General features: G+C 48.4%; 1 protein-coding gene across 1 annotated transcript in view; it reads left to right on the top strand.

The window, feature by feature from the left end:
• Positions 1-15,956, top strand: part of BAIAP2L1 (BAR/IMD domain containing adaptor protein 2 like 1) — a 92,716-nt gene that overhangs the window by 26,373 nt on the left and 50,387 nt on the right. Inside the window, exons 3-4 of the mRNA XM_045284481.1 lie at positions 6,528-6,603; positions 13,472-13,558. Of these exons, the coding sequence (XP_045140416.1) occupies positions 6,528-6,603; positions 13,472-13,558 (163 nt within the window). The remainder of the gene's footprint in view (positions 1-6,527; positions 6,604-13,471; positions 13,559-15,956) is intronic.

Raw genomic sequence — 15,956 nt, 5'->3', positions numbered from 1 at the left:
ACAGCTTACTAGGACAGTGCTATGGGAAAAACTCAAACTGTACGAGTGATTTTCTCATTTCAAAAAAGGTGAAATGTCACTTGATAACAAACCTCATTTTGGATGTCTGTCAACATTCCAAATGGATGAAAAATGTCCTCTCGAATTTGAAGTTCCTTCCACCAGGTCAGACTGTTAATCAAGCTTTCTATTTAGAGGTTATAAAAAGATTGCAAAACAGTGTGCGACCCAAAAAAGACCTGATTTGTGGCAGATGGGACTGGTTTTGCCACCATGACAATGCATCTGCTCATGCAACCATCTCAGTGGGACAGTTTTTGGCAAAAAACAGCATGCCTCTCTTGCCCTATGCACCTGACTCACCTGACTTCCCTCCATGCGACTTCTTTGTTTCTGCAAATGAAAAGGGACATGAAAGGACAGCGATTAGATGACATAGAAGAGGTGAAGAAAAAAAAACGAGGGAGGTGCTGTCAGCCATCCAAACAGATGAGTTTGAAAAATGTTTCTAAGAATGGAATCGCAGATTTGACAAATGTATTAAGAGTAAAGGAGAGTACTTTGAAGGTGATAGGGTTGTTCTAAAAAAAAGAAAATTAAATACATAGCTTTGGGGCTGGGAAATTCCAGTTTGGGGGAGATACACCTCGTATGCGGACTTTTTGAACATCTCAAGACACCATATTATCTTTCCCCTTAATTGGACAAGGTGAACTCAGGAATAATCAACAAAAAGACACAGATCTGGGCTGCCTTCTGCAACTGCTTTTAGACTAGAGGTCAGGGTTAGCTTGGTTTGGACATGTGCTTCAAGTCTAAGCTTAGGCACACGGGCATACTGTAAGAATTGTAAAGAAGGTATCTTTAAACTAGTTTTCACTTTTTGTTAGAAAGCAACCATGCTAGCATGGCATTCTTAGATGTTTGAAATGACTGAGTGGCTCCTGGATCACAGACTACTGTGATGATGAAATTACTGAAATGATGAAGCTACTCTGAAAAATACCTTAGTGGGTTCTTAGGAAGTAATATAAGCCCCTACCAGGTGGCCCTTGAAGATATAAAGATGTCAAAAACTCACTGCCATTGAGTCTGTTCCCACTCAGCAATCCCACAGGGAAGGGTAGAACCACCGCTGTGGGTTGTGGAGACTAATTCTTTATGGGAGTAGAAGCCTTATCTTTCTCCAGAGAAGCAGGCTGCTGGTTTTGAACCACTGACCTTGCAGTTAGCAGCCCAAGGTGTAACCATTATACCACCAGGGCACCTCATGAAGTCATAGCCTTATACAAAAACATGGGTGTTCCAAGCAGCTCTGTTTATAATATTTCCAATCTCAGAATGACTGGGAACATCTTAAATGCTCTCCTAGATGTGGCCCCTCCTGACATCAGACCACCTCTCCGAGGGAGGGAAAAAAAGAGCCAACTTAGTATACCACCAACTTGGATAGATCTCCAGGCCGTTATGCTGAGTGAAAAAGCTAATTTCAAAAGGTCAAACAGCATGTAATTCCATTTATACCCCCATGTGTAGAATGACAAGATGATAATGACTGTAGAGGGGTTGTCAGGGGTTAAGGTCTGGGGAGTGTGTGGTGGGGTGACTATAGGGTAGGGGGCAGGAGGGTGAGTTTGGTGTTTGAAAGGAACAGCTCTGCATTTTAATGATGGTGATGGTCCCAGGAATAAACCCCAGTAACATTCCATAAACATACAGGGAGGATGGAGCAAGAGCAACATTTGAATAAGGTGTGTCGTTTAGTTAACAGTGTTGTACCCACGTCAGTTTCTTAGTGTAATGTCCGAGCCGCTCTTTCCAGGCAGCATGTGGCTAGAGATGTTATCACAGGGAGAAGCTACCTGGGAACTTCCTATTCTGTTTTACAACTTGGGAGGCTTACACGATTTAAGCACTGGCTACAGGTGCTCAGTGGTCAGGTACTGTGGGCTGCTGCCTTGGCGAGCAGCAGCGTGGGGAAGTCAGCCTTGATTTTAGGTCTTCATAGCTTAGGCTGTGACCCACTCTGTTAACACAGGAGGAGCGGGTGTCTAGTTAAGCATGGCAAGTTGACTTCAAGGGTCCTTCCTTGCCCACTGAGAGCACAAGATCATGATGGCAAAGGAATGAAACAAATGAAAGGGCTATAAATCTGCAATTCAGAGAGACTGGAAAGCTAGCATCGCTTGCCCAAAGGTGGCCCAACCAAGGCTGAAAACCAGGCCCCGCAGAAGGGAGCACTCCCCTGACGACCTCCTCCCATCCCCTCTTCCTGTCCCAGGTTCTTTCTTCAAACATGCACTTGCATCAGCAGCTGCATCTGCCTGGCAGACCAGCAGTGAATCTTAGGATCTACTGCAGCTGAGGATTCTGGACTTAACAATGGCAGCAGGGGTGGTGGTGGTGGTGGTGGTGAAATTTAACCCAGGAGACATAGGAGTTAAAAGACCGTCCACCCATTATGTTGAGAGATACCCAGCCCTCTTTCCGACCCTTGCTCCCAGAAAACCAGCCACCTCATCATTGTCCCTCTCCCCAGCCAAAGATAAGAACATTAACAACTGCTCTCCACCGTTGTCTCAGGCACCTGGCCCAATACTGTTTGTACCAAACCGAAACCAAACACTGCCGTTGAGTTGATTCCAATAGCGATCCGGTGGACGGAGCAGAAATGCTCCTTGGGGTTTCCAAGGCCATCATCCTTAGGGAAGCATGCTGCCCCATCATGCTCCCACAGAGAGCATTTGTTGGGCTCAAACTGCCAACACTGGGTTATCAGCCCAGTGCTTAAACCACCGTATCACTAGGGCTTGTTGTTGTAAAATCACTCTTCTCAATTGAATGAGTAGTGCTGGGGCCTTAAAAGCTTGACAGTGGCCATCCAAGATGCAACAACTGGTTTCTCCCCTGGAACACTAGGGGAAATGGACCCACCTCTTTGTTCTGTGAGCCTTTATCGCCATCAAGAACCTGAGAGATGAACCCTGATAAAAAAGAACAACGTGGAACCAGGCTTCTTCTTTATAGAAAGCAGATGTCCTGGACCCTCTGAGACACAGGGGAGACCTACAGGTGTTGGCCAGCGATGGTCTTTAAGCCTTCAACTGAAACCATCCCCCGCCGAGCTATCTTTTTAAATACCAGTTTAGCTGGGTTTGTAAAGAATTTTTGCCCCCCCGAGCAAGGGGCTTTTTTCAGGAATTATCTACAGGATATCAACTTGAAAACTTGGAACCACAGAGAAGCTTAGGGACCCGGGAGCCTGATGGGAACTGATAAAGCAAAGTGGGGTAGAAATGTGAAGAATGTAACCAATGGCACTGAAATGTATACATAGGGCAAGCTGAATGAGGAAACAATGTAGCAATTTCTCTAGAGAGCCCCACTGGACCCTGGCTAGTTCCTCACCTTGCTGTCCAGCCTGTCTGCTGTGAAGCCCAGTCATCCACAAGCACCCTGTGCGCACCCTTCAGCCAGCATCTTAGGGCTTTGCTTCTAAATACAAACTGGCAATAAGGGATCACCAGGTGATTTGAGAGGACTCCTGATGGCATTGTGGGTTACCTGTTGGGCTGCCAACTGTTAAAGATCAGCAGTTCAAAACTAACGGTGGCTCAGCAGTAGAAAGGGGAGACTTTCTACTCCCATCAAAATTTACAATCTCAGAAATGCCCAGGGGCAGTTCTACTCTGTCCTATAGAGCATCAGAATCAATTGGATGACAGTGGGTGCGTGTGGGAGGTATCTGAGAAAGGGTTGAAGACAAAAGACGAAACACCAAGCCACCAGAAGAAATCACGACCAGAGGATAATGGGGAACTGGAAGCAACACCCTCCAAAAAAGCACAATTACTCTGTTCAGAGAAGAGAAGATACTGTGTTCATAGTACAAGAGCAGGGTGCTTTGGAAAAGAAGCCATCGAGGAACTAGAATGCACTCTTGGGAATGAAAGATTTTCACAAGTTAATGAGTCCGTGTAAAAGGGCTCAAGATGTCAGACAGGAAAGAAAAGTGGAAAATCAGAAGGAAGTCAGGTGATTCAAGAATGGGTCCAGGATGTGTAAAATCCTAGTCAGAGTTCCAGGAAGAGCAGAGAGGCAAGAAATCAAATAGACACTTTATACCCAAAGGTATACATTTTCCATATGGATAGGGTCCACTGAGTGCCCAATAAAACAAGCTTTAAAATATTCACACTGAGACAGGCCATTAATGCCATTTCAGAACAAAGCCCAACAGAAAAGCACCAGGAATAAGGAAGGGGGTAGGTGGGGCTTGGGGTGGGGAGTCAGCTACAAAGGAAGACATTAGAGCAAGGCTGGATGCTAAAGACTACAGAGCAGCATCTCCAAAATTCTGAGGGAAAATAGCTTTCCATCTTTAATACTCTTCCTGTGGTATATCCATTCACATCATGTGTGTGTGAAAATTGAAAGACGAATAAGGAAGAATTGAATTGGTGCATTTGAATTACGGCGTGGACACAGTGGCCGCAACGATGGGTTCAAACATAGGTGTAGCGATGGCATGGGGCTGGGCAGTGTTTTGCTCTGTTGTAGCTACGTATGCATGCTGAGTCAGAATCGACAGGCAGCACTGAACAAGAATACTCCCCCTGGCAAAATATCAATTCTATGTCCAGGTAAGAATTTCAAGCAGCCAGGACCTCAGATTTACCTATTGCACATTATCATGCCTTTGGCCATTCCTGGAGCGCGAGCCCCAGCAAAGAGGAGGAAACTAAGAAAGAGAAAGGCCTTGATGCTAGCTAAAGAGAGCTGAAACCTAGGAGACCAGAGAGGGAAGGTCAAGGGCAACAGCACAGCAGGCTTGGACACGGTCAGGCTGAGCAGGAGGACGGAGGACTTGTGCAGGAGGTGCTGGGGAAATGGATCGGCAAGATCAGCTGCTGGTTTTGTGCGTCTGGAAAACCATGTCAATAGGCCTGTGATAGATCGAAAGGGAGCCCTGGTGCCTGAGTGGGTTACAAGTTGAGCTGCTAACTGCAAGGTCAGCAGTTCAAGTCCACCAACTGCTCCACAGGAGAAAGGGCTTTCTACTCCTGTAAAGAGCTGCTGCCTCAGAAACGCTAAGGAGCAGTTAGTTAGTTCTCCTTTGTTCTATAGGGTTGCTGTGATCCAGAATGGACTCTATAGCAGTTTCATTGAAACCTACGCAAAAGATATATATATATAAATTATTAATCCCAGGCAAAACAAAAATGCTCTGTTGAGAAAGAAAATGCCCTTCTCAGAACATTCCTTGCATCATAGTGACCAGTGTTGACAAAGACATTCAAGTAATCACTGGTTATTGATTTAAAACCATGACTGAAAACAATTGGGGGAGGGGAGTGGGGTGTAGTGAGCTAAACCACCATCCACTATCATAGAAAGCCAGGGCCAACAAACTCACTGCCATCGAGTCAATTCCGACTCATAGGAACTCTGAAGGGCAGGATGGAACTATCCCTGTGGTTTTCTGAGGCTCTAACTCTTTACAGGAGTAGAAAGCCTCATCTTTCCCCCAAGGAGCAGATGCTGGTTTTGAACTGCTGACCTTGTGGTTAGCAGCCCAAAAGAACCCACTAGGCCTCCAGGGCTTCTAGAAAGCAGTGTTGTTGCTGTGAGGCTCCCACCCATAATGGTCCCATGCACAACAGAAGGAAACACTGCAGTCCTGCACCACCCTCACCATGACTCCTATGCCTGAGCCCATTGTTGCAGCCACTGCATCCGTCCATCTCCTTGAGGGCCGGCCTTCTTCGCACCTCCACTTTGCCAAGCATCATGGCCCTTCTCCAGGGACTGGTCTCTCCTGACAACATGTCTGCCCAAAGTATGTAAGAAGAAGTCTCACCACCTCACCTTGAGCCTCGGTCTCACTTTGTGAACACAGATCGAAAGCCAGTCGTCTGATGCCACGTGGAGAAAGCATCATGCAGTCACATCACTGAAGTGAGCGCAGTACAAAAGAACAGCAATGACCGCTGCAAAATGAAAACCCTGAGAGGCAGAGGAGGGGCTGACCTGCTGACCTGCCAGCCAGCTGCTGAACACTTGAGCCACTGGCCACCAGGGTACTTAGGCAGAGCCAGAACCCAGTTTCTTGGAAATGTCTGTCAGACTGACAGCCCAAGCATCCCATATAATTAAGCACGGAGCTGCTTGGGGAGAATGACAGCCATTAACCTACTTAAACTCCAGGAGTGTTGGTTCCTGGTCCCAGGGCCCCTGGGGGTGGGGTGAGGTGGTGGTTAATCTTTGATGAGAGAGACAAGAGTCTACAGTGAGATCCATTTATAGTAGGCTCTCTGGGCAGAGGGGACACCAGGATGACACCCAGCTCACCTGCCCCAGCAGGTCGGAAGTGCTTGCTGTTGTTTCAAACTGGACACCTGTTGCCCAGTTGCCTAGACGACTGGCCATGTGCATCCTTCCTCAGCGGCACCGTGACGAAAGCTATAGAGCACTCAGCGTGTGTGTAGTTTGTCAATTTGTCTTGTTTCTTTTCTGTTCCTCTCCAGAATGTTATGGAGCAGTTCAACCCTGGGCTTCGGAATTTAATAAACCTAGGAAAGAATTATGAGAAAGCGGTTAATGGTAAGTCTTTCCCTTTTTTGTTACATTTATTAACAAGAAGCAATTATGCAGGCTATTTGATGTGCTCGATGTTGAATTTGCCAAGTATCTTTAAATGAGTTGCCATGAAACCCAAAGGAGCCATTCTGCCCGTCTGTCTTGGATGTCAGGGAGTAGGTGGCAGTGTGTTGGTGGTTTCCGGGTTTGGTCTAGAACTTTGCTGTGATCAGCTCCGTAGCATATTTGAAATGAGTGGATTGAATCATAGTGATGTAAATAATGTACCTTACCTGCCAAGTCGTGCTCTATGATATGGGTCAACCTCGTACGTCACTACTGTGAGCAATAATGCTCTTAAACTAAATTCTTTGTGAATTGATAACATATATATGAAGGGCGTGGGGAGGAGAGGGGCTCACACCATTGAGTCGATATAATTACCCTAAGAGCATAACCAGAACACATTTCCTGCCACGGCAAAACAAAAACACAACAAGCCCACTGCCATCAAGTGCATTGCAACCCTAACAACTCTGCAGGACTGGACAGAACTGCCCCATGTGGGTGTCCAAGCCCGTAACTCTCCGCAGGAGCAAGGAGTCTCATCTTTCTCCCTCAGCGTGGCTGGACTTCCTTTCCTTTCATTTGGATAAAATCCAAAAGCTCTATGGCTTTTGTGAGTGATGCCAGCATTTTTTGCCTGAATAGTAAAATATCTCAATTAAAGGCGGCCCTTAGACTCCTCTGTCAACCTAAGTGTTCCACTCCAAAGGAGGTTGAGCCCGGGCCTCTGTCTCCCCTTGTGGAACGGAGCGTTGGCTGCTTTGGACAGACAGCATTCAAGGAAGCTGACATTTTTATACAGGATATTTCTGTAGTAGGGAGTGGGTGCTGTCCACACCTAGCGCTGATAACCTCATGATGACCATAACTGGTAGCGTAGTGGTTACGCCTTGGACTGCAGTCTGCAAGGTGAGCAGTTGGAAACCACAAGCTGCTCTATCAGAGACAGATGAGATTTTCTACTCCCAGAAACCCCCAGGGGCAGTTCCACCCTGCCCTATAGAGTCGCTGTGAGTCAGCATCAACTCTGATGGCAGTGAGTTTGGTTTTTGGGAACAGCCACTGAACCACACCAAGTAAAGAACAGTCCTCTGTGTCACCGTAGGGCCCCTGTCTAACCCTCTGCCCCAGCCCCTTGACACTACAGACTGTCATTGCTAGCCCTGCTAGGTCTGAGGAAGGGCTCGGTCCCGCCTCCCTCACTGCCAGCCACTCCCTGCGGATATTTTGAAAACAAACTGTAGCCTCCCTCGGCCTCTATGTATCCCTGTCCAGGAGAGGTGCTGGAAGACCGTGGACGCCGGCATGGGGAGCGCTGAGGCCGTCAAGAGCGTGAACTGGACATTGACTTCTGGGTTGCTGGGCTGCTGCCAGGCCTCATCAGTACCAGGATCCCCAGCAGGCACGGAGTTTCCTCCCGGCCTGACCTCTCTCCAGTGGGTGCCCCGGCCTTCCTGGGCAGCAGGCCAGGCCCACTGTCTTGCACAACTGACACTCCCTTGGTGATTGCTCAATCACAAGGCCACAGAGTTGTTGCTTCAGCCATCTCTAACCTGTAAAGTGTTTGCTTTCTACACCGAGCCGCCTGCAGCTTGGCCTCCAGCTAGCCAGGCTTCTCTCCGAGGGCACCTCTATGCCTCTGCTCCCATATCACTTCAGTAGCTCCTGGGGAATCCGTCTGCGGTCCACACAGTGTACCTGGAATTAGTGTTCCTAATTTCCTGGAATTTCTGTGGACCATCTGGTGTAAAGTCCTGGTGCGTACCTGGGAGATGTGGTCTATGCAGAAGCACAGAGCTTCTAAGAATGGCTAGAACACTTATTCCACACTTGGTGGCTAGGCTGCTATATGAAAAATTGGCATTTTGCACAAATAGAGGGTGACTGTATCAATTCAAAATTCAGAGGACAGCGCCTTCATTGTCATCTAACTGCCTTTGTGCATCATTGCATCATCATGGGATTTCACCATTACCCAACTGCCAAATTACATCATTCCATAACTGCCAAATCTCAGAATCATGACCCAGCCAAGTTGACACATAAGAACAGCTGTCACAGCCAGCCTTACTCTCACTTTGCACCTCCATATTCGTTACAGCCAGACGCACCTTGTTATTGTGCAAAATAATTGGGTAGGTCTTTTACTGTTGTAAATGTGGCGTGGTCCAGTGAGGAGACAATCCCTAAGTCAGGAGTAAGTGTATGCGGGGCCTTCAAAAAGTTCATGGGAACATCCATTAGCGCTTCATTGTTTTTTTAGGAACTTATTGGAGTTCCCTTGTATAGTTGAAGATTCCAGGTGTGCAACCAACAAGTTAAAATGCAAGGGAGTATGGAAATGGTGGATGGAGATGGAGATGGGGCAGTGTGACAGGATTTTGAACCGGGAGGCTGGTGTGGGATGGAGCCGGCAGGAGGCCATAGGTAACCGAGGCAGGTGACTGATTCCAGGCTTCCACAGGCAAGCAATAAACAGGCCGAAGAGATAGCCCTCAAACCCAGCCGGGGGCCTCAGGAGGTGGCAGTAGTGAAACATAAAGATGGGACCTTGTCTTCCTCTTTTTTGATGAACCTCCACTTGACCAAACATGATGTCCTTCTCCAGGGACTGGTCCCTCCTGATGACTTATATCCAGAGTACATGAGCAAAGTTTCATCATAAGCCCACCATAAGGTCTCATCAGCTACCTATTACTACATAACAAACTGTCCCCAAAGTTTGGTGGCTTAAGACAACAATTTATTATATCACAGCCTGGGCAGGGTCCCCTGCCCCTCACCCTTTTTCTTGTTGTTGTTGTTTTTAAGGAGACTGTACTAAGCTCCAGTGTAAAAAAACAAACAAACCCAAACCCACTACCACTGAGGCCACTCAGACTCATAGCAGCCTGACAACAGAGTAGACTGCTCCACAGGGCTTCTAGGGCTCACTGTCATCGAAGCAAGACCGCCTTCTCTTTCTCCCAGGGAGCAGCTGGTGGGTCCACACTTCACCTTTCAGTTCCCTTACCCCATGGTGCCACCAGGGCAGATGTACAAAGGATCCTTAAACGGTCAAAGGTAGAGAGCTCAGGGGTCCTATTCTCTTACAAACAAAAAACCGTTTTATTAGAACATGATCCACATAGCATTCAGTTCAATAGTTTCATCATATCGAGAAGAGTTGCACAATCATTGGGGCAGTTCTCAGTTCTTTAGAGTTCTAGGGTTGGTCTTTTCTGCTTTAAGGCCAGGTGGGGTCCTCAGTTCCAAGACGTATCAGCTCCAGATCACAGTACGTACCAAACCGATGTGGGCGGACGTCCCATTGAACAAAGGCAATCGTGGCCACGGCCAGCAGTGTAGAGAGGGGCTAGGAATTCTGGGAGGTGTGGTTTATTGAAGGCCATTACTGTAAAAATCTCCCACCAGCTCTGCCAAGCATGGGTACTCTTGTCAGCAAAGGGAGAACCCCAAAGGCTTTTGAGCAGGACAGCAAGGCGCTGCTGAGAGAATGTGTGAAGGAACCTGAACCTGGTAGAATATGTCAACGAGAGGGAAGCAGATGATCAACCACAAAACTAGAGCTCCAGTGTTTCCTCTTCCTTAAATCAGCCTGTGGTATAAGCTCCCCTAGTGTGTTCACAGTGAAAGTAATATTCTGCTCTATATTCATTTTGAATGAATCATATACTTCTCAGCTAAGTCAGCCTTTTCATAAAAGCAAGATATTTTTACTAGACTGAGGAAATTGAAGGATCCCTGCTTGGTGTAGTGGGTTACGCTGCCCAACAAAAGGGCAGCAGTTTGAAACCTCCAGCAGCTCCATGGGAGAAAGATGAGGCTGTCTGCTCCTGCAAAGATTTACAGCCTTGGAAACCCACAGGGGCGGCTACCTGTACTCTGTCCTGTAGGGGTCACTGAGCTGGAAACAGTCTAGGGTCAGGGAGTGAGATTGAATGGTGAAACAGTTCATGAAAAAAATTCAAGGTAGTGGGTGATGCTAACCAAAAATGTTAATACATGGTGTAACCATTCTCCCGTGAATTGGCTTTTTGACTTATAAGTGCCCAGGAGTGTTTACTCTTCATTCGAAGACTGTACTGCTATTAATTTGACAGCTCTTGCTGGGTCCAGACATCTTGGCAGTGTGGATGAGGCCAGAAGTTGAGCCAGCACCAGAATTCAGAGCTGCAAAAATGCCCACTGCTGTACTTCCATGCACCTGACTGATTGCTAGCCTGGGATGTGCCCTGCTGGATCTCCTCTGCTGAAGCAGGGTCATTGCCTTGGCCTCTGGGGCTTCTGAGGGTCCGAGAAGTTAACCGAGTGGTTACCCAAAAGATCTGCCTCCTTGCTACGGCCTGTGTTGTTTATGCTTGCACTTCACAGTGACAGCCCTGGTCTCATTAAATCTCAGAGAAGCATCATCACAGCCCATTACCTAAACGAGCAGATAGTAAAAGCCCTTGCTTGGGTCGAAATGCTAAAACAGAGAAATGGACTACCAGGAATACTAAGTTGAGGGCCTGCAGGACAGTCAGCTGGGCCCATGGGGGTGGGGGGTGGGGGTGGGGGGTGTTCTGCCTGCAGTCGGCCCTGAGAGGTCAGTGAAGGCTTTGGCACAGTCAGCCAATGAAGTCGTCCATGAAGGAAAACTTACCTGGCAGAAATATGTTGATGCTGTGGGTGAGGGAGTTATCAACCACTAGCACCTTTCATTCCATACAGCAGGAAGTGGTGGGCCCTCCCTTCCTGCATTTTCACGCCCTCCTGTTTTCAAGCTGGACCATCATCCGTCAGATCAAGGCCACAGTCTTGGCCCCTGGCTTTTCTCTCCATGAAAGGATGGAACTGGTTTGGGACTCCTTCTTAAAAATAACAGTAAGAAGAATAGACATATATACCAAACTAATTGTTATATGAATTGTACAGTTGCTTTTATGAATTTGGTAAAATTAATGATTTTAGAATTAAATACAACCACGAATACTTGAAGCTTTAGTCTAGTGATCTAAAGATGAGTTGCATGAAGTAAATCTGCACAAAACCTCTTTAGAGTATTGAAAAGCAAGGATGTTACTTTGAGGACTAAGGTGCACCTGACCCAAGCCATAGCATGCTCCGTTGCCTCATATGCATGTGAAAGCTGGACACTGAATAAGGAAAACCAAAGAAGAATCGATGTATTTAAGCTGTGGTGCTGGAGAAGAATATTGAACATGATGGACTGCTAAAGAGACAAACCAGCCTATTCTGAAAAAGCAAGGATGGAAAGACTTCATCGTACATGCTTTGGACAAGTTGTCGGGAGAGACCAGTCCCTGGAGGAGGACATCACGCTTGGTAAAGTAAAGGGGCAGCGAAAGAGAGGAAGGCCTTCAATAAGATGGATTGATGGACACAGTGGCTGCAACAGTGGACTCAGGCATAGAACAATGGTGAGGATGATGCAGGACCAGCAGTGTTTCCTTCTGTTGTGCATAGGGTCGCTATGGGTCGGAACCAACTCAGTGGTACCCAACAACAACAGAAAGCATCAGGCTATAGACAGAACATTGACAAAGCCATCCACAAGGAGATGTGATGGACAGATGCGCACACTCTTGGTGGGCTGTGGTGGCAGAGATCACGGGCTCCTAATAGCAGTTGGCAGGTGCCACCAACTAGAACTGAGCAACGTCACTGAATTAGGAGATTGCCCTGCCTACTTTCCCCTGGGATCCCGGTTGCACACTGATAGACTACAGTTCTTAGGTCCCAAATGCAATGGTCCCTAAGACTACAGAAGAATAGGATTTCTACATGGGAAACCAATCTTGAGGTAAAACCACTGAGTGGACCTCCCCCCAGGCAACTCTGTAAGCAAATATGAGATCTTGTTTTAAAGCCTGCTGGTCACAGATCTTCAGTGCCTTCTCATTGCCATTGAGTCGATGCTGACTCATAGTGACTCTGTAGGGCAGGTAGGACTGTCCCTGTGGGTTTCAGAGACCCACATTATGGGAGTAGAAAGCCTCATTTTTCTCGTGTGGAGCAGCTGGTTATTTCAAACTGGTGACCTTGTGGCAGCAGGCTTCTGTAGACCTTCAGTCTAGTTTGTGAAGGTAAAAGGAGGAGTTGGCATCTGCCCCTGCCATTTGTCCACTCAAGGCTCACAGTATTACGATTCTGCCCAGGGGGACCTTAGTTTCAGCGTGAAGAGGTACGTCCCAAAGCCATGTAGTTAGAAGTAAAGGTGGAATTCAGACCCGGGTCTGCCTTACCGCAAAGAAATAAAAAACGGATGTGTGCTCTTTATAATTCTGTCTTACAAATCAGTTTTGAGGGAGGAAATTATATCTTAAAGATACTTAGACACCCCCGCAACTGGAATAGCAATAAAGGCATTCCTGGTTTTTCCTTACCTCCAAAAATTAGCATGTGCAGTGTTTATTTTCTGACAATTTTCTTGTTTTAGGGGTTGATGGCCAACTGTGGAGTTTGTCGACATCTCCCTGTCAACAAGCAGGTCCTTTGTTTATGACTCTGAATGCTTTTTTCTATAGAAGAGATTTCAGGCCTCATGTCCCAGGCCACCCTGCCTATGTCCTTTGACTGGGGAGCTGTGTCTCTGCCCTGTGGTGGGCACTGTGGGAGGACCTCACGTGCTCTCTTGATAGGTAGATGATGGCAATCACTCCGGAGCTGTGAGCATCTCTACTGGGGTGGACCTGGAGGCTTCTGACCAAGGATCAGTCCTGCCCTCTCTCAACCAGAAGGGACCCGTGTACAATTTGAAGCCACAGCCACGTGGTGTCCTTGCTGAAGTGACCAGCGTGTGTCTGTCCTCTTCCCTCTCTAGCGATGATCCTGGCAGGGAAAGCCTACTACGACGGAGTGGCCAAGCTCGGCGAGATTGCTACAGGGTCCCTGGTGTCGACAGAGCTGGGTAAGCCCAAGTCCCTCAGCACCCATGGGCGCTGTTGCCTCGATCGTGGGGAAGGAAGGCTGGTCTGACACTTGCTTTTTGGCTCCCTGTAGTCTACTGAAGGCTGGTGGCTGAGTGGCGGGGCCTTGGGCGGCAGTCCTTGGGCTCCTTGGGGCAGCTGCTCCCCAAGCCTTGGGCTCAGCAGGCCTCGCCCCCACCGCCCTGACTGGAAGAGGCACACCCGGCCTCCGGCCTGCCCTTGTGGTGGGAGCTTTCCTGTGACTCACCTGGCAGCAGGTCTGACTCCTCATGCTGTTCCCTTGACGTGGCGGGGCTTGTCTGGTTCTGCTGGTCTGAATGGGGTTTCTGTGCAGGCTCAGGGCAGCGGCCTCCTGGCTCTGAGTCTCACCTGCCCTGCAGTCCACCCCGCACATGGCCCTCAGCTGCATGGCCACAAAGAGCAGCACTGTGGTTCAGTGCCTGTCCTCACTGGAAAGGTTCCGAGAAGCAAAAGGAAAAAAAAAGTTCATTTGTTTGTAAGAGGATGCATGAGTGAGTAAGTGTGTATGTGTGAGTGAGTGTATGAGTCAGTGTGTGTGTGTGATAGTAAACATGAGTAAGTGTGTATGTGAGAGTGTAAGAGTATGCATGTAGCATGTGGATGAGTGGGGTGAGTGTGAGTAGGTTTGTGTGTGTGTGTGTGTGTGTGTGTGTGTGTGTATACACACAAGTGCATCTCGCTCCCATAAAAGGGAGGAGCATGGACCCAGAAACAATGGAGAGAACTCCAGCAGAAAATGCTTTGTGGGTTTGGCAAAGTCAGTCACTTAGCAAACCCTCACTCCCACAGAAGCGGAGGACTGAGCGAGATGTGTGAGGTGGTGGCGGGGCTGCCGTGGGCCTGCGCACTCGGCGCCGTCCTTCAACCACCACGTGTGGCACCCGTGGCCAGCTGTCCCCTGCAGCCAGGCTGTGTGACAGACAAGTCTGAATTGTTGTATGTCCCAGACTCAGCTCCCTGCAGAAGGCATCCAACACCCCGACCTGAGCTGCGGGCAGGGCCAGCTGCCGGAGCCCCGTCAAAGCACTCCCCGGTTCAGCCAAACACAGGCAGCATTATGCTCGCGGAGGCCCATAGCCACGCTTGTACATTTGGGGGAGGCCAAAGGAGGGAGGCATGGAAATGATGATAGGTTTCTAAGAATAGGACCAAATTTTAAAAGAAATGTCCTATTTGTGTCAAGGGGTGGGGAGGGCGAGTCAGACCCGTTGCGGGAAAACCCGGGGCACTCCCACTTGGTGCCCACCAGTGTGGCTTTCTAATGTTTGACAGTCCTTGTCACTGTTTAAATAAGCAGCCTTGCTCCCCTGCTCGGGCCCCGCACCTAACTTTACTCAGCTGTGAGTTCATCGGTTGAGTCAGCGCTTTCCCCAGCAATACTGGCGTTGCCACAAACACGGGCTGGGCCCACAGTTCCTCCGTGCTGCTGTTGGCTTGTTCTGTTTTCAGAGGGAGTGGAGACAACTGCTGGGCCTCTGTGCTCCCTGCAAGTTGCTGCCGCATGCCTGCCTCAGCCAACAGAGGGTGGGCCCCGCCAGCGCCTGGCGGCCCTCTCTGTGGTGGAGCTTTGGAATTGCTGCACAGGGGTTCCCGAGCCTGCATCCTTGTTGAGTGGAACTTTTCATCATTTGGGGAAAAGTTCACAGAGCACGTTCTTTTCCCATTCAGCAATTCAGGCACCTTGTGTTTCCTGAGAGTTGATCGCAAGCTCCTCAATGGAGAAGCGTTCTTCCTGGTTACCTTTCAGCCATGTCTCCTGCCCCTTCCTGTGAGAACTGATTGATTTACTGGCAGCAAGTTTGTGGTATTGGTTGGTTGATTGGTTGGTTGGTTGGTTGGTTGGTTGAGTGAGTTATGGTTGATTTTTCTGAGGAACGTGTTCATCCTCTGCGGAGTGTAATCTCCATCTGTTGCTTATCTGAAGGTTGACACAAAGGGATTGGGGGTTCTGGTCCAGGCTGGAGGGGTTGTCTGAAGGGCACAGTCTCTTGAGGGTACTACCCGTCTTGGCCATTGTCTTCACTAATCTTAGTTGTCACACGCCCTCACTCAATCTGTAGGACAGAGGAAAACTGCCCCCACAGGGTTGTTTTGGCTGTAGTCTTTTTTTTTCTTTTAATCTTTTTATTGGGTGCTCTTACAGCTATCATAACATTCCATAGTTCAATAACATCAGTGTTATAAAATTGCTACAACACCCCTGAGAAGAATGTATCTCAAAGGATGGCACTGAATCTGCAGCTTCGGGAGAAGGATATATCTGACCAGAGCACACAGGAGCAGATGACAGTGGAGGAGGAGAGACTGGAGCACATCCTGGCCCACCAGGCCTTGAGGACGATGACCCCAAATAGAGCA

The sequence above is a fragment of the Echinops telfairi genome, unplaced genomic scaffold, assembly GCF_000313985.2.
Source record: "Echinops telfairi isolate 266 unplaced genomic scaffold, ASM31398v2 ScPeMD7_5;HRSCAF=22, whole genome shotgun sequence".
Classification (NCBI taxonomy): Eukaryota; Metazoa; Chordata; class Mammalia; order Afrosoricida; family Tenrecidae; genus Echinops; species Echinops telfairi.
This window is presented reverse-complemented; position numbering and strand designations above follow the sequence as displayed.